The following is a 19,097-nucleotide window of genomic DNA, read 5'->3' as shown; positions in this document are numbered from 1 at the left end:
AAATTCTTATTTGTTAACTGTACATTTCGTCTCATGGTGCAATTCTATTGGCCGACATTTGGGTCGGAAAAATAATCCCCCGAATACCACACGAGCTTCAAAATTATCGGGCATTTCCCTCAAGGTTCCCTGCAAACAAATATAGTCGTCATGACGACTATATTAATTGTTTGCAACGAACCTATCGGGAAATACCCGATAATTTTGAAGCTCTTGTGGTATTATAAGTGAAAAATATACCGAACGATTGTATAAATTTGCAACCTTTTCCGTTGACCGGAACATGTTTATTTATAATTCTTTTTAATTCGTGGTCATTTTTTCGAGTAAGGTGGTCTCGGAATAATTACAAAAGTTTTGAAACTTGGTTGCAAACTTCGAAAACATCTATTCTGATGTATTTACAAATTTGCAACCTCATACGCGATCCGGAACTTTATGCAATTTGCAAAAATGTAATTTTTTTATTTTTTCAGTTCAAGAAAATTTCAAAAGTTCTGCAAATCGAGGGGACTGTTTACTTTTGGGATTAATGTCAGTATTTGAATTTGCAACCATATCCGGAATACGGAAATATTTTTTAATCACATTCATGCAAAATATTATTTCCGTACCCATCGCTGTTATATATTCAGGGCCTAAACTTTGTGCTATACGAAGCCGCCGTGACGTCGTATACCTGCGTTGCTATGGTAACGTGGCCAATGGTCGCGTTACTATGGTAACAAGGCTACCGTGAAAAATGCCATAAAGTTAAATTTCCGACATCACACAAGATTCCGGATTTCGTGAGAGGTTGCAAATTCAAATACTGACATTAATCCCAAAATTAAACAGTCCCCTCGATTTGCAGAACTTTTGAAATTTTCTTGAAGGTGAAAAAATAAAAAAAATACATTTTTACAAATTGCATAAATATACTCGAAAAAATGACCACGAATTAAAAAGAATTATAAATAAACATGTTCCGGTCAACGAAAAAGGTTGCAAATTTATACAACCGTTCGGTATATTTTTCCGATATATGTGTCAAGTTTGCAGAACTTTTGGAACGTTTTCATTCAGTTTAATAAAAAAAAACATTAATTTTCAATAACAAAAAATGTTCCGTACACTTAGGTTGGTTGCAAATTTTATACGTGATATGAAATATTATATCGAAAACTTCCCCAAGTTTGCAGAACTTTTGGAATTTTTTTCACGACCATACAGCAAAAATTAATTTAATTGCAATTTTAACAATGTTCCGGACTGCGGACAAGGTTGCAAAATGAGATTTATTGTCGTCCCAATGTACCATTCACTTGACCGAAGTTTGAAAACTTTTGGAATTATTATCAAATTTTCGATTTCGAATGTCTATAATGACTGGCCTATAGTATCTAAGAAAATCTCATGGGTCCACCAAGTGCTTTGTGCGTGCATTAATACATAAACACATTGAAATTTATTAAACGTCATCACACGGTTCGCCGAATATCATCATGGTGTTACCGTAAATGTAAAGTATTTTTTATTCACACCATGTAAAGTCGACATTATCTGTTAACATGACACGGGCGAGAAGCGTTTTTATGATTATTACGAGTAATTATGATGCTGCAATGGATAGGAATTTTGGGAATTATAGCTTGCAATTCAATTACAATGTAAGCTATATGTAGAGACGCTGAAGAGACCGCACATTTTGTGGCGTTATAGAGTTGTTGTTAACAGAAAGAAATGTGACATTGTATTTACAATAAGGCAACCAAAAGTGTTCAGGCATTTTAATGAGTTTGATGTTAAATCGAGTGAATTATAATCATTAGCTTGAAGATGTAGACGGCCTTGCTGGGAGCATAATGGGTACGAAGATTTAACAAAATATAGTAGGAAAAGCAATAAACACAAAATTGTCGAACACAATATAGATTTATTAATAACAAAATAGATGTATCTGTAATATATGACAGTCAGAAGATGAGAAAAAATAAATTCTAAACAAATGTCAGATAATTTATGTGGTCATTAACAGTTCTCGCAGAAGCTGGGTGCTGATAGTATGTTACCGAACTGTTTTTCTGGTTAAGAGTTTTAGTAATACATAAAAAAATTATGTCAATAATAAATTTAATGGTAAGGGACCTGGTCACACGCAAGACTGAACTTAAAACAATCATGTTTTTTTAAGCGTGAGAGTAAAAAAAGAAGGAATGTTCACACGGAAATATCTTCATGGCTTCCGTGTGAAATAGATCTTTACTATCATTAAAGAAACAGCATTATCAGTACAAGCTTTAGTCAAATCTGCGGTTTTAATTCACAGTTAAAAGTTTTATTTCTTGTTTTGTTTTTACGAATGTGTGGATTAATTTATAATTTAAATTAGGTACTACAGTGGACAATAAGGAAATAAAAAAATATAATTTGTTCATTATATCCAAAATGTCACAACTTTTCTTATTAACTTTTAAAACAGGGGGCAAAAGGGTTGGACACTCTCAATGCCCGAAATCTCGCAAGTGCGTTGCAGGCCTTTTAACAATAGGAAACTCTTGAAGGACCCTAAGTCGAATTGGTTGAAATACTTCAGTGGGTAGCTGGATTCACATAATGGTGGCGCGCGACAAAAACTGTTTTAAAAACGCTCAGTTGTGAAAAGACTATTATTTTGTTTTTCATATGTTCAAAGTCGATTTAACATTTGTCTGTTTCATCGTATACGCGTAGTAAAAACGTAATTAAACTGATCCGAATCTTAACAGATCACCGTATAATTTGTTTGCAGCCACTTACTAGTTTGTGGTAGACCTAATAAAAGATTATAACATTAGCTATGCGATTCATCCACATTCATTCAGAGGAATTAACACTCCGTCGTACGGTGAAGGAAAATGTGAGTAAAAGTGAAGTCAAAAAGTCAAAATCATATGAATATCAAAAAAAATGTATACGAGCGAAATGCTTTTAATTTTACATTTACTGCCAGTTCTCAAATCAAGGGCGTAGAACGGAAGACAATAAACTCTCCGCCACTCTTTTTAATTGCCAAGTTTTTTGTTTTAATAGTAGTACCGGATGTTAAGTGATGGACACTCACTTAATATGTTTTCTTTTTCATAATATGTATATTTGTGGCGGTAAGATACCTAATAAAAAATTAATTCTTTATATAGAAGAAATATTTAATTAAATATTCAGACACTTACGAGTTCATTGCACTGTCTATAAAATAAAATTACCAAAGATATATTTATTTATTTATTTATTTAATTATAAGTAATCTTACAGCTAACATACAAAATATTACAAAACAAACACTTATACAGTACAAAAAGCCAAAACAGATTACATAGATATACAATATTATATAAGAAAAATGTAACAAATAAGCGCATCAATAGAAAAAATATATGCAGAGAACTGAAATTTAATATTTAAAACAAAAAATAATACCAAATACAACCTAAACAAAATTCGAGTCTTCCCGCCCCTTCAAATATTTTCTCACATGTTCCTTGGTGAGGTGGAAAATATCAAATTCCTCATAATTAGTGTTATAGTTAGATAAAACCCGAAACATTGGTGAATTATGCAGGTAATTCGAGTTCGTACGAGGCACATGGAACAATTTTGAGTGTCTTGTCGCATATTTAGAAGGAATTTTAAAAGAAATTAACGACAGCAAATAGGGGCTATCGATCCGCCCATTAAGGATACCATGTAAAAAAAGCAGGTCTTGCTGACTTCGCCGACTTTCTAATGAGTCTAAATTAAAATAATTGCAAGAATGCGCATAACTATCGAAGCATTGGTATTTTTTAAAACTAAGGAATTTTACAAACTTTTTTTGTATATTTTCTATTGCTTTTTTATACTTAGTATAATATGGAGACCACATAACACTCGCATACTCCAGCACGCTTCTAACATAAGCAAAATATAAGCTTTTAATGCAATGTATGTTATTAAATGTCTTGCATGACCGCTTGACAAATCCTAGTTGCATATACGCTTTGCCTGTTATGTCATCGATATGTTGTGATAGGCCCATTTTTTCATCTAATAGTATTCCCAGGTCTTTTACTAATTTTACTTGTTTTATTGGGGTGTTATCGATTTTGTAAGTGTATTGAATTTTTTTGTTTTTACGCGAAAAAGTTATCTTATTACATTTGTTTATATTTATTGAAAGTTTATTTTGTTTATAGTATATTTCTAACCTATTAAGATCTTGTTGAATTTGATTACAGTTATCTATTGATTTTATTCTTAAGAAAATTTTTTGGTCATCCGCGAACATAAGATGTTTAGAAAAGTGAAAACAATATTTTATATCGTACAAATAAGCATTAAATAATAATGGGCCAAGTATTGAACCTTGGGGTACTCCTGATGTAATGTTAGTGAACATGCTTTTGTACCCGCATATTACTGTTGCTTGCCGTCTGTTAGTTATGTATGACTTTATCCATCTGTAAAGGTCACCACGTATTCCAAGGGAGAAAAGCTTATGTAACAGGATAATATGATCAACGCGATCAAAAGCTATAAGTACATCTAGAATCTAGAAACACTGAGCCATAACGCTGTATGGTGTCATTTTGATACAAAAGAATACGTAAACGTGCCATTTACGCGTGACTAAGGTCTATAAAAACTGAATAATTACCTAATTAGGGTTTTTATCATTAGTCTACACTAATTGGCTATTGGATAAAATGTCGCCATGAATTAAATCTGAATGATCTATTATTAAATTATCTGATTGAGTTAATTCTTAATTACAGAAGTAGATTAGCTTGACATAATTTTAACTATCGAAATTGTACAGTTATTCTACTGTATACGTAAGCAGTCAGTTTTATGTCAGTTAAAATGGATTTGCGTAAATTAGATGGGTGTTAAAAGGTTTAACCTTTAGTAAGTTGTTATAATTTCAGTAGATTATCTTTTATACTACAGTGTATACGTTTCAATAGAAGAATAACATATTGTTTTAAAATACATATACTTTTAAAGCTGCTTGCCAAACTGGAGTAGTAAATTTTTTTTTCAGGACGATCAGTTGAACTAGTGCGAAAAATTAATTTTGAAAACTTGGTACGGTATAAAATGACATTTTCCTACAAGTTGGAGTGATCGGCACAGGGTTTAGGATCATAGGTTACATAAAGCACTATTCGGGATGACGTAAGAGAAAAATTTTTGGCAAAAAGTAAATATTTGTAACAACAGGAATGAAAAAACTGTCACATGGTGTAAATTTTCTGGAATAAAAGGAAAATTTCCATAACTTCAAAAATACATGACTTAATTTTTTTTTTAATTTTTCTGATTGATGGATGTGGCATTACCTATGAGAAAATTTCGACTTGACGTCGACTTTTGGGACACCCTGTATATAGCAGGGGACAATCGGGCACAAATGCGTTGCCGGCCTTTTAAGAATTGGTACGCTTTTTTCTTGAATAATCCTAACTTTTCCTCTATTGCGAAAACAGAACGTATAAAAACCCGCTCAATTCAAGGCAACAAATAATAAGATTAATTCCGCTGATTATTTTATATAAACGATAAGGTTAACGATTCGCTCTCATTCGTAATTTGTTCAATGTGAACCTTTCGCTGACATTACTGAGCCAGTTTTTGCACATTAACGACCTTTACCTCAAAATATCATAACAATATCCGGATATCCGGTAACTTAAAGCTGTTATAAGTTCATCCATTATGGATTCAATAAGTAAATCGGTAATATTTGATCTCAACAAAATTCCGATAATTTTTCGATGCTGAATATTATTCAATTAGTTTTATTTTTAGACATTATAAGTTCCATTTTACTTGTTCAACAACGTCTATTTCACTTACGACAAGCTATGTCGTATAAAGAATATTTTCGTTTCAGAAAATTGTGCAGTGCGTCAGGCATGTTCGCCGAGACACGAGAGACTTTTAATGTCATAATTTGGATAAGGGTGGTATGCTTGATCCATCGCGTTAGGCATAGCACCAATAGTATCCTGAATATGATGATTACAAAGAACAAACATATTAAAACGCTAGTATGCTGTCCATATACTATAGGAGTTTTTTGGTTTTTTTTTTGTTGTTTTATTAATAACCAATACTAACATAACAACTAAGACCGAATTGACTAACTCTAACTTACGTCCCCCTATTATATAAAAAAGTAAAGCTACGTTTGGATATAATCTGAATAAATGAGGATTAATAATAATAATAATAATTAAGCCTTATTTATTCCTTAAATCAAGGACCTCTTAAAGAGTTTAGGCCTCCTCCAATTGGCATTTTTCTGCCAATCTAACCCAATTAAGTTATTATTATTATTAAATATCTGGTATATCTTAATTCTGATTTACTTTATACACAGGAGTGACTCTATATTAACTATTTCTTAAGACACCGCAAACCAGAGGCAAAATACCGACTGATTCCTAGCTTAATGCAACAAAGAATATTTTGCTTAAATCACACCGGCGTTTTATCATTTTTGGCCCCACCCGAGATAACGATAATCTAACATAATCAAGAAGGTAGTTGATTATTTATAAGGCTACTTAGAAAGGCGCTTAACAGGTAGATAATAATGGTGAGAGTCACTATGAATAATGTCTGGGAACATAAAAACCGGTCTGGTCAATCTGCGCATTCGTTTAATTATTACGTTCTGTGGGAAGAACGGTTAATTGTGGCAATTGTATGTTGACCTTATTATATCATTAGTGTAGCTGTATTATAATTTTTACACTCCCAAGTTCAAAGTGTATGAATAAAACTTTGTTGTTTTGGATTTTGAGTAAATAAGACTTCAAAGCACTTAACTAATTAATGTATACAATGTGACAGATTTCGCTGAATAGTTTTGTGTTTAAAAAAATAAAATAAATAAGTGGCGCTACAACCTTTTAGGTCTGGGCCTCAGATTTCTGTATCTGTTTCATGATCATTTGTCAATCTAATAGGCAAGATCAGCTTCCTGTGCTTGACACACGCCGTTAACTTTTTGGGTCTAAGCCCTAAGGCACGTCAGTTTCCTCACGATGTTTTCCTTCACCGTTCTAGCGAATGTTAAATACACACATAGAAAGAAAGTCCATTGGTGCATAGCCCGGGATTCGCACGCTGAAGCCACTAGGCCACCATTGCTCAACCAAAGTCTTGTGTTTAACCAAATTTAGTTTCTCTTCTAAAAGGAAATATATTTTTGTAACAAAACACGTAGCGTTTGATGTCATTCCAAGTATAATTTAAAATATCTAGCTATTCCGGCAAGCAGCGAAAGTCAAGACTCAGTTTGGGTCGCGCCTTCGGTAAGAACATTATTCGCTTTACGTTGAACAATATAAAAACTACTCAATTTAATTAGATCCAAATCGTTTTGTGCAGTAAAAGGTACACAAAGTAACAAATACGTGGCAAATTGCCGTTTACCGACGTGGCTATAAATTATCAGGCCTTATCGAGTTTTATAGTTTTCAAATAGTCTTGTTTATTAGTGTTATTCTTAAAGGTTCTCCGGGGTTTTCCCTTGTGTAAAACACTTATACAAACAAAAACGTTTTTGTTTGTATATGATTGATAGATTGTCGATTTTTTTGGTTGTAGTTCTAACTAGCTTTCCTGTGTCTGTGTGCGTTAAAGTAGAAGAAGGCTACTTGCCTTGGAAACCATGGCCTCCATTGCGAAAATTCTGCCGAACGACATCTCTTGCCTCTTGCCTCCAATATTCCAGCCATTTTGGAACCAACAGGCATAACAGGACGATGGCAAATGGCCAGATGGAAAGCCTTGATCCCTTGGGGGATGAGACCGGCTTTGGTATGCGATGCTACTTGTGGGGATACATCAGCCCCGTCTCACCTCCCTCGGTACAATAGATGGTGCGGCCGCAGAGGCAGAAAATATTAAACAGCTAATATATAAAGGTCTTTGTAATATTGGTCCCTTTGGAGTAGAGACTCTTGGGCCGTGGGTTTCATGACCACAGAGCTAGTGCTTTCTCGATCAACGAATAAGTATCGCAATACAGAGTGGAAATTCTGCCAACATTAAGCACAGGCTACAGGGATTCTCTATAATTAACGAATAAATAACCTCTTCTTTCGAGATTTTTGATTTTATTTTGCTGCCCCAGTGAACTTCGTTTCGCCTTAATATGTTTTTTTTACTTAGCCTACCTTTTTAGTAGCTACATATGAAACATTTTGCTATGCTAACCCATAGAGACTTCTCTCTATTGCGGAATAAAAACCTAAGTACTAAATATGTTTTACCAATTTATCTCTCCATAAAAACCTGTCTCAGAGTTCAAGGAATAAATAAATAACTCGAATTGGTCCAGGCGTCTTGGCCAACACGGCCAGTTATTTTTTTAATCCGAGAGACTACGTTTAGTCTAACATATTTTAGTATTCATTTTTATTTAATATTTATATAGATTGTTGAAAATCAAACTGTCATCAGTACAAAGATTTCAGTTCCAATTTCTTTGTTTATATTTTAAGCTAAATACTTCATAAAAGACGTCTAATGTATGTCGCATTAGGATAATATGGATGGTATTGTTTGTAGAATTACCTGCTTACATTGTGAACTTGAGATACGACAAACAGTTAAGGAAACTAATACGATAATATTTACAAATTACGCAAGAGCTAAGCTATCTTTAATTCTATCTATATATATATATATATATAAAGATATATATATATATATATAAGACATAAAATTATACTAGTTTCGAAAAAATAAAATATGTATCAGAACATTTCTAAAGGAACACAATTGATTCGCAACCTAATCTGGAGACGGTTAAAAAAGAAAAGCTAGAATGCTTTATTATGAGAATATGTTAGAATCTATAATTACAAAAAAAGGTGACATATAAGAGCTAAAGTGTATGTTGGTTTGTCAAGCTGTTTGGCTTAACCTCTTGAACCCATTCAACTGTATTGTTAAATATATTTTCCAAACGTGTTATCATAAAAACATTATGCTGTACTAAGTAAAAAATGGGGGTTGGTGTAGAATAAATTTAAGGGTTTAAATGTATTTTAATTAAACACATACACAAATAAAATACATAAATAATGGGTCAACCCCTTTACAGGACTGTGATATGTTTCGATTTTCCAAAAATTAAAAAAAAGACTTTTGTTTAATTTTTGTAGAATTTGGTTAATTTATACGCTACCCTTAGTTACATATTCATGAATATAGAAAAATAGTAATTCATACACGTATAAAAAACTATGACAATATCATAATTTATCTCCATGTGAGAACCAGGCAAAGGCCAAATGAAAAATGGCGTACTGATCCAGGTAGACATTTGCTTTACTTCAAACAGTTGAATTGCTAAGAATTTTAGTTCATTTTATAACGATTTTTAAATCACAATACTATATTGGTGATAGATGAATAAACTCTAGTGATTATTAATGATAATTGATCGCGTGCAGATAAAATATACTTTCAGTAACGTCAATAGAATGCATGAAAGTGCTCATCTGAACATGAAATAAATTCACAATTGCATCTACATAAGGTATGTTATAAACTAGAAGATTCTCAAGGTATGGCTAACGCATGTCTCAATTTTTCAATTATATATAATAAATCGTTTTTTTAAAAAGAAAGTTGATTCATATTGAAAACGTATGTAAAACCGCGCAAGCTATATAAAAATAGGAATGCAATCATATTAATAATCATAATGTTATGATATTTTATTAATAAAATAGAGGCCTAAGGGACACCCAAAATGGGTACGTTGCCGTCCTTTTAGGGACGTCTTTTTCTTTAAAAAATTAAGAGGTCGTATCTCCCAGAGAAGACCTCCACTGAGAGTCGACTCAACAGTTCGCTTGTTCGCAAGAAGTTAATAATAAGAACAGTTAAGATATTTGTCAAAACTTATTGTCTAAATACTCTCCCACATTATAAAGACACCGTGCCTTTAAAACTCTAGTATCGTCGCATCTATAAAAGAAATCGTGTTTTTAATTAAGTAAAATTGGACTTGGAGACCAGTGTTGACCTCAACCCTGAATCATCAGTCTACCTACACTACCTTTGGGGTGATCCCCAAACACTTAGTAGGAATTTTATTTATTTTTAATTAATTAAAATGTATTGCGCACATACGCGGTGCAACAAAACAAAAAAATTAAAGAACATTTATTATATATCTATATATAAAATACTATTCGTTTGTAGTAAACTAATAACTAAAGAAAAATACTAAAACAGCAATTGAATTTTATAATAAAAACTGTTCCTAGCTGGGAAATATTTGTTTTTTTAGGAATAAATTTTCACTTGGTAATTTATACAATTTCTGATGTCATCAGTATTTTTTGTTTCATAGCTGTAGGTCCGATCTCTTTAGTGTTTCAACATTTTTTTATTCGAAGTTCGCCGGGTCTTTAACTCTTTAAGTAATTTAAAATATTGTCGACTCTGCTCTCAATACGGTCCTTCACGGTCGTTAAACATTAATCGTAATGTTTATAACATTAAAGTTAATACATACAGAAACATTTTTTACAATCACCCAAGTCAAATTAGCATGCAAATATCAAAATTCATCTCGTTCTTTAACTTATGGTTGGAATGCAGAGATTGTAAACCTCTCTTTCTACTTAGATATGTTAGGCGACTTCCATAGAATAAAAGGAATAGCGGGGAAGGATTGGAAAATGGTGGCGAGGATGAGAGACAAGTGAAAGAATTTGGTGGAGGCCTTCATTCCGTCGGAGCTCGTGTACTAATGTTAAACATAATGAAATGGACTTAATGTAATCCTGATTATGTAGTAATCGAACATAGGCTATATCTATTTTTATTTTTGCTCCCTATGAATGTTGTATTTTATGTATATTTTGTAAGTTATGTTTATAGAATCTTTATTTAAATTTACACCGAAAAATGTATATATATTATATATAATCTCTTTGCACAGACTATTAACAGTAACAACACAACAAAAGCGAACAAGATAAAAGAATACAAAGAAACAATAATGAACAACAAATAGAAGTAATTTGACAAATACCGCACAAATTAATAATTTAAATCAGTGACAGTTGGTGTATTCTTTTTCGGTTATTTGTGTATTGTCATCTGTCTATGACTGTGTTTAAACCAAAAAAAACCTGAATGAAACATTGGCCTTATACCTCATTTAACCTCTGCGAAAATAAATAACGTTATTTATTTACACCCTGCATAGAAACTCCAGCAGATACGCCAGGATCCTATCTACTAACAACACAGCTGAGGGTTGTCTTGGTTACACTCGGGTTTACTTTCTGTTCCAGGTCGTATTAGGCCCCTTGCTCCGGGCAGTATGAAACCTCCTCCCACCGTGTCCATGCATTTTCGGTTTTTTTATATGAATGAATGCCGTAATGCATCATGTTAAGGTAATTCCACGACCAATTTGCTTTTAATATCTATTATTAAATGATTAATGTGTTGAAATGACTGATCGAAGTTTCGTTGGAATAATCTAATTAACTTAAATCTTTATAATTTCATAATTATATTTTTTAAGCGTATTTGTAGATTTGAATGAATCATATGAATGTATAATTATGTTATCGTACACGTTGAGTGTCATATATTTTTTGGCAGGGGAAAATCGTAAAATAGACAAAGTTTTAAATATACAGATACAAGCCGCCTCCATTTCTTATTGGCATGTGGTTTAAAATTCGGAGGTCTTGGATTCGATGCCCGGTAAAAAACTTGTTTCTCTAAGAGACGCCCTGTGCCTCCTACTACATAATGGAGATTGAAGACTCTTAAACCTTGGTATAGTAAATTAACAAATAAACTGCAAGCCATTCCAAATTTAAAACTGAAGAAAATTTACTCACCACATTAAACATGGATTCCAAAATGAACAATTTTGTCCAAAACAAATAACTTAAATTCTGCACAATTCGAAAATAGTAAAAGAAAAACAATATTTTGATAAAGTTTCGCGCGAATATAGAGAACTACAATTACCACGCGAAGGTCACACGTCTACCATTATCACAAGCAAACCACAGACTAAATAAATTCTTTTATGTTTCAGTTTTCTTAATCGGACGAAGGAGTTCTTATATTTCCTTTATAATCAAAATAGTATTGTTTACGTTTTAATGTTATGGTTATGACTTTTGAATTTTGATATTGCATTACGTATGATGTATTTCTCTATGCTTGTATTGTGTCTAACCTATTAAATAGTCGTCCATTAAATTATCCAATATCTATCCGTAATAGTGAATTAGTGAAGTTAATTATTGATATTAAATTTAATGCATGATTTGTTAACTTTTATAGTTTCCAATAACGTATATATTCAAGATTATAGTAAAAAGATGAATTTATTTATTTCCTAAATTATTTGATTATCCGCTAACTCGTAAGCAACTACTTTGAATACTGCTAACAGTATTACGTTACCATTTTTTAGTAGGTATTGTTTTACAGTTTATGGCCGAACGGACTTAAAGTAATTTGAAAAAATATTCTCGATAAAATATAAAGTAGTATGAGTAAAGCTATATAGCTACATCTTCTGAAAGTCTTTTACATAAACCCCTCTTACCCATTTCCTATCCATCTGCACAACTGCGATTTATGTAATAAAAAAATATAGGCATTCTTTTTTTATTGTATTTTAGAACCTAACATTCATTGTGAACTTTAAGACTAGCTTCTAGTTTTGTTTTTCTAGATCATAGTAAATTTACGCACTTCTTGAACTTCCCCTTAATATTTATTTTTCTCATGTTGCCTGGAATAGATCGCTTGTTAACGATAATGCAGCCCGTTGCTTTCCTATTATAAAGTGAATTTGAGTTCATTTATTATTAAATAAATTCAAAGCCCTCGTTAAACGAAAATTAATCAACAAAGCTTTTTATAAATTTGAGGACTACTTAAATGATCCTAATCCTTGGGATTGAATTGCTCCAGTTCAAACAATTTGTATGACAATACTTGGCGATTAAAAAGAGTGGCGGAAAGTTTCTTGCCAGTTCTTCTTACCCGCTCTACGCCCTTGACTTGCGAACTGGTAGTAAATGTAAATTTACGATTAATTTAACTTGACGATTCAAAAGTGTACTTGGTTACCCACTTGAATAAAGATATTTTGAGTTTGAGTTTGAGTTTGAGTTTGAATACCAAATGGAATAGTCCTGCTCTTTTTCCCATGCTTTACCTTAAATATTGTTTACCTGTGTTTGAAGCTCGGAAATGCACATTAAATTTAAGTTACTGGATAAAAACTCCGCTTTTGCGATACAGCGACAGTAATGACTACCGGAAATAACGTCATATTTCGTAGAAAATAAAATATATATGACTTCTCACATATCTCAATACCAAATGTTCATAGAACACATCAAATTGCTTCAGATTATGTTTCTGAGCACGATGCTTCCTAGAAATTGAACGCATCGCATTTCTTAATAAATTAATGCATTTAGCCCCGTCGTTTGAAACTGTGACAATAAACCTTAACTGATCAAAATTAGTTTTTTGCTGTTCTGTGGTAAATAAACGGGAAAAATTCTTCCTACAACCAGCCTTCCTAGTGTAAGTAATCATTCTAAAATTCAGAAGTGTACCTATGTACTCTAGAGAATCGTTGCAGTAAAGAGTTATTATACATTTATTCAAATTAATTAACGATATTTTATTTTAAAATAATTGTTGTTTGCCATAGACATTTTGAATGATGATTTGCTATTTTAAAAGAGTACCGAGAGTTTTTTACGCCGGCTTTTTCTCTCGGCCTTCTCCTCTGTCTTCTTTACCGATGAGTAGGGATGTCTACCGAGTCAAATTTAATGACAGGTACCACACCTGTATCTTATATTCCATAATAAACATATTTTATTAAAACCTACTTGACTAAACGTCATTTTGAGTTTGAATTAAAGGGCTAAACAGCACAATATAATACAATGGAGAATTTATCCTGAAGCCTAGGCCCTGTTACATCTTCTTAATATATATAAATTACGTGTCACGTTGTTTGTCCGCTATGGACTCCTAAACTACTTAACCGATTTCAATCAAATTTGCATACCGTGTGCAGTTTGAACTAACTTAAAAGATAGGATAGCTTACTTCTTCATTTATACCCGTAATATTATTTTATTGCAAATTATTTGTTTATTATTTGACAGTCATAATTCTAACAGATGGCATTGGCATTGAAAGTAATAACGTTACACATAAGCTACAATTTAATGGCATAACCACCAAAAAGCATAGTCCCCATGGGTCCCCATGACTGGTGTTCTCCTACCGTTTCCGTTGAATATTTTACTACTATGTAATATAACAAAAATTGTAGCCACAGCAAAGCTTGGCCGAGTCTGCTAGTAATATAATATACCTAATGTATTATATAATATAATATACCTAATGTATTATATAATATAATATACCTAATGTATTATAAACCTTGTAGAATAATGTGCCTAAAGTAATGTACAATTTAAGTTTCGGTTTTTTCAGTATACATATATAGGTAATTTACGAAGAAGAATATTAAAGTTTGCGACTCGTGGTAGTATGTTTATTAATTTATTTCGTAATCCTACAGCTAAAATACAATATATTTAACAAAAAACAATTATACTAAAGATATTTCCAAAGTCATACATGATATAATATACGCAAATGTTAACATTTGCAAAACGAAAACATATATTAAAATTGCTAAATCAATAAATTCGGCTGGGTTGTATGATGATGGTATATACGTGAGTGTGTGTGTGGGGAGTGCTCATGATGCAGGTGATTTAGGCCTATATACAAGTATATTCTTAATACTCCCTTTTAAGAATATTCCGCGTCAAGTCAAGTCAAGGCTTTTTTAACCTATTCCTATTCCTCTTTTACGTTCATTTTACCTTGGGCAGAAGTATAATACTTTGTTGCTCCACTTTTCTGTTCCTCTTGCCATGTACCCCGGCCTTATCTACTTAAGTTTTTTAGTATTTTAATTGTGACATCAGCTGTCTAGTTATTATGATAAAGACCTTAGTTATTATTCTTATTGATGTATTCTTTATTTTATCTATTCTTCTCTTCCCTATCATAGGTACATCGTTACATGGACTTTGACACATCTGTAGTTTTGTATGATTCGCATAAGTGAGCGCCCTAGTTTGAGATCCATTATGTGTTAGTACAGGTAGAAGATGGATATTTACTGGATCGAATCTACAAACTTCTCTGACTCTACTGCTCAGCTTTAGAGCTCGACATGACCCATACCTATGTCAAAACGTCTTGCCTCTTACTAAAAGAGATGAGCCAATATTTTATTTTAGAATGCAGGTATTTAAAAACAGCAAAAAGGAGTAATATGTTTATAATTTATTTTCTAAAATTGCGTATAAGAGAAAATAATATTTATCATGTTTTTTTTTTATGTAGGTCGGCATTAACTTTAGTCGGCTAGAAGGTATTGCCATTGGCGACATTTTTATCGATAAAAATAAATATATCAAGCATTGTTTTTAATTGAATTATATTTGCTATGCCAATTTGTTATGTCTTCGGGTTTACCCATGATGTGTGTTATCTATAATTCTGGCTCTTATATTTTTAAAGGAATGTCTGTGCGGTATCTCGGAATCGTGCAGTCCACCAATTACCAAGTTAAAAAGTTATGTGGTAATAACTTATTGAGGTTCGAGACGAAAATTTGTTGATATTTCATTCGCATTATTACAAATTGTAGTAGTGGAAATTTATTTACTGTATAAAACTTTCAATTGTCATTAATCATTAATCATTGACAGTTGACATTAGTGTATGGACAATAGTCATTGAATGCTACAGTGGACAGCCTACAACATCGACAAAAATCATTCTTGTTTCGACTGTCGCCAATTCGTGATTCTAGTTCACGTTTGTACATAATAATTGAAGCCCATCAATTTGCGTAAAGTACAAAATTATAAGTTTTATATTAGAGGTTTACCACGTATAACCTTTGCACTAGACTACTATTAAAAATTACCTTTGAGAAATTACTTGGTAGGAACTTTGTTGAGTCCATTGGTCTATGAGCTGTGATGGATTACTGCAACAAAACAATCACAAGCAAGAAGTTGATGATGGAAGAAGGTTACAAATGATTTTGGCACTGCCTCTTAAGTGTTGTCCTACAAGTAACCTAGTTGGTCGTTGATCGACAACCAATTTATGTACATGTTATCGGTGACATGAGCACAAATAAGAGACGCGGGCCCAGCAGTACCAGTTGCGCAGTTCCAGGTGTTCCTGCGCTTGTCAACGTACCGACCGCCATGTCAGCTGACCTGGCCTCTTTATTTGAATGCCCTGTTTGTTTCGACTATGTCTTGCCACCGATCCTCCAGTGCCAAAGTGGACATCTTGTCTGCTCAAGTTGTCGTCCGAAACTGTCCTGCTGCCCAACCTGTCGCGGCCCTCTTGGAAATATTCGAAACCTTGCCATGGAAAAAGTCGCAAGCAATGTCATGTTTCCCTGTAAACACTCTAACACTGGCTGTACAGTAACCCTTGTGCACACTGAAAAAGCAGAGCATGAAGAAGCCTGTGAATTTCGGCCATATTCCTGCCCTTGCCCTGGAGCATCTTGTAAGTGGCAAGGAGGACTAGACCAAGTAATGCCACACTTAATGATGTCACACAAAAGTATAACAACTCTTCAAGGTGAGGATATTGTTTTCTTAGCTACAGATATAAATTTACCTGGAGCTGTTGACTGGGTCATGATGCAGTCTTGTTTCAATCACCACTTCATGTTGGTACTTGAGAAGCAAGAAAAGTTTGATGGTCATCAACAATTCTTTGCAATAGTACAACTTATAGGATCTCGAAAGGAAGCTGAGAATTTTGCATACAGATTGGAATTGAATGGACATCGTAGGAGGTTAACATGGGAAGCAATGCCTCGTTCCATACATGAAGGTGTCTCATCAGCTATTATGAATTCTGATTGCTTGGTATTTGATACTTCCCTTGCGCAACTCTTTGCAGATAATGGTAACCTTGGTATAAATGTTACTATCTCAATTGCCTAATCCGCATTTCAGTGCCTGCACACATGTTGCAGAGATAGTATGAACAGTGTACATTAGTAAACAGTGTTTCTTAAAGACATATATATATAAGAGACCATTATTTTATGTTTAGTGCATCCATTGGCATGACAAATGTTTGTCTCTTTGATATCTTTTATATGTATACTATATATGAAAAATGCCAAAAATGCTTTCATTTTGTAATTAATGTGTGTTCAAGTTAGTGATAAGTAGGAAAAAATTATATGTAAAGATCATACTACAATGTAAAATCTTTGAATTTTTTTACCAATATAAAATACAAATCAACAATTATTACCACTTAGCTTAAGCCATGATAATGGCATGCCTTCTATGTATTGTATTTAATAAATATAACTTTATTTGTATTTAGACACTAATTATTTTTGTCATCAATAAATTATCCCAGTATCTTATATTTTAAAAAGACAAGATTTTGCAGTGTTATATGACCTGACATTTTGTGTGAACAAGTGATCGTAATATTCCAAACAAAGAACAAATATTTTAAAATTGTATTAATTTGTGTATATAATGCATGATTTCTAAGCTCGTGTTATTTGATATTGTGATGCTTCTAGATGCTGGCTTCAACTGAGTTGAATCACAAATTTAGCTGTGATGCAAAGTATAGTCAGGAAAAGAAAGAGTTGGCCTTATTTTATAAAGAAATGAGAACATTCTGTGTGATCTAATTCAGAATCATCCAATGTGATTTGGAAACTCAATGTAGAAAAATGACTGTTGTAGATATTAACATTAACCCTAGAATCTAGATAGTAGAAGTTAGTTTAATATTTGAAGTATTAGTTGCTGAAAGTTTGGATGTGATTTTACACTAAATAGTTCACATTATACGTGTATTATTTTTTTTTGTTAAAAGTTTAAACAATGACAGTACATATATCCATGGTATAGTGAACATTAGTATCCTGTCTTTAAGAAAAAATATTATTCATATCTAATAATACATAAATAGTCTTCTCAATTATTCTGTGTGACTATATACAGAAAACCTTGTTTTTATTGAAGCGTGGGCACTTTAATAATTTAGGTTAAATTTCACATACCATGTTTCAAAAGAAATCAAGTCAACAAATTTTTGCATCTCAAAACCAATTATAGGCACACTATATTGTTAGCTATAAGATGAATCAAAAGTTACATATGTAAACGCTGAATATTTATCTTTTATATAAATTGCAAGAGTTGCAAATTAATTGTTTGTAAAATGACTAGTTTATAAAAATGGTTGTGTCAAAATGTATTATTCAAAGGTTAATTTATTTGTGCATTACTTCAATTTCAAACAAGAAATATTTTATATGCCTCTATTCATTTTATCCACTTTATTCATGTTACTTAAATTTCTTAAAGTAAATTTTAAAATTTTAGGGTATATTTTATGATCAATATTATTTAACTTTCATACTTTGTATCTGTCTATAATAAACTATCAAGGTATATGGTTGAATTAAAAAATTTCAATATATAATTGTTTTTATTTCTTTTAATTGTATATCATAATATACAGGTATGCAGCAACAAATGAAGGCAGAAGTAGAATTGTTTTGAAAAATAGTATTACTCTTGCCCTGTTCTGGCTTTGGCTGGAAATTAATTTCTACATAAATAATCATAACAAATGATGTTAAATACTTTGTCTGAGAATTTTCGAATCATACCAATTTCATTACATATTCGTGATATTTTTATGATATATTATGTTTATAGCTTCTTGTAGAAAATTTATTTTCCAATAAAAATATTGATTGCCGAAACCAGGGATTGAACCAGGGACCTTTAGATCTTCAGTCTAACGCTCTCCCAACTGAGCTATTTCGGCGATACACAAATGTACAAAAAAGGACAAACTTTGTTAATTAAGTCCTATCAATAAGTGCGTAGTAATTCAAAATAATTTTGTATATCAAATAAAAATTATGAAAGCCAGAACGAAGTTCTCTTTAT

At 32.2% G+C, this 19,097-nt stretch overlaps 2 protein-coding genes and 1 non-coding gene across 4 annotated transcripts in view; 1 reads left to right on the top strand and 2 right to left on the bottom strand.

Annotated features, from left to right (window-relative positions):
• Window positions 1-12,060, bottom strand: part of LOC125049981 (adhesion G-protein coupled receptor G2-like) — a 41,531-nt gene extending 29,471 nt beyond the window's left edge. For both annotated transcript variants that reach the window (XM_047649561.1, XM_047649562.1), the window contains exon 1: window positions 11,895-12,060. The gene's annotated coding sequence lies outside the window, so the exon portion shown is untranslated. The remainder of the gene's footprint in view (window positions 1-11,894) is intronic.
• Window positions 12,061-15,858: 3,798 nt separating this feature from the next.
• On the top strand, window positions 15,859-18,616 carry LOC125049987 (E3 ubiquitin-protein ligase SIAH1A-like). The gene has a single exon (XM_047649572.1). The coding sequence runs from the start codon at window positions 16,263-16,265 to the stop codon at window positions 17,103-17,105; it is 843 nt and encodes a 280-aa protein (XP_047505528.1). The 5' UTR covers window positions 15,859-16,262; the 3' UTR covers window positions 17,106-18,616.
• A 283-nt stretch (window positions 18,617-18,899) lies between these two features.
• Trnaf-gaa lies at window positions 18,900-18,972 on the bottom strand. The gene has a single exon. It is a non-coding gene; the product is annotated as a tRNA-Phe (tRNA).
• Between the last annotated feature and the right edge of the window lie 125 nt (window positions 18,973-19,097).

Source organism: Pieris napi, chromosome 5 (assembly GCF_905475465.1).
Source record: "Pieris napi chromosome 5, ilPieNapi1.2, whole genome shotgun sequence".
NCBI lineage: Eukaryota > Metazoa > Arthropoda > Insecta > Lepidoptera > Pieridae > Pieris > Pieris napi.
Note: the sequence above shows the minus strand (reverse complement) of the source record. Positions and strands in the feature narration are given on the sequence as shown.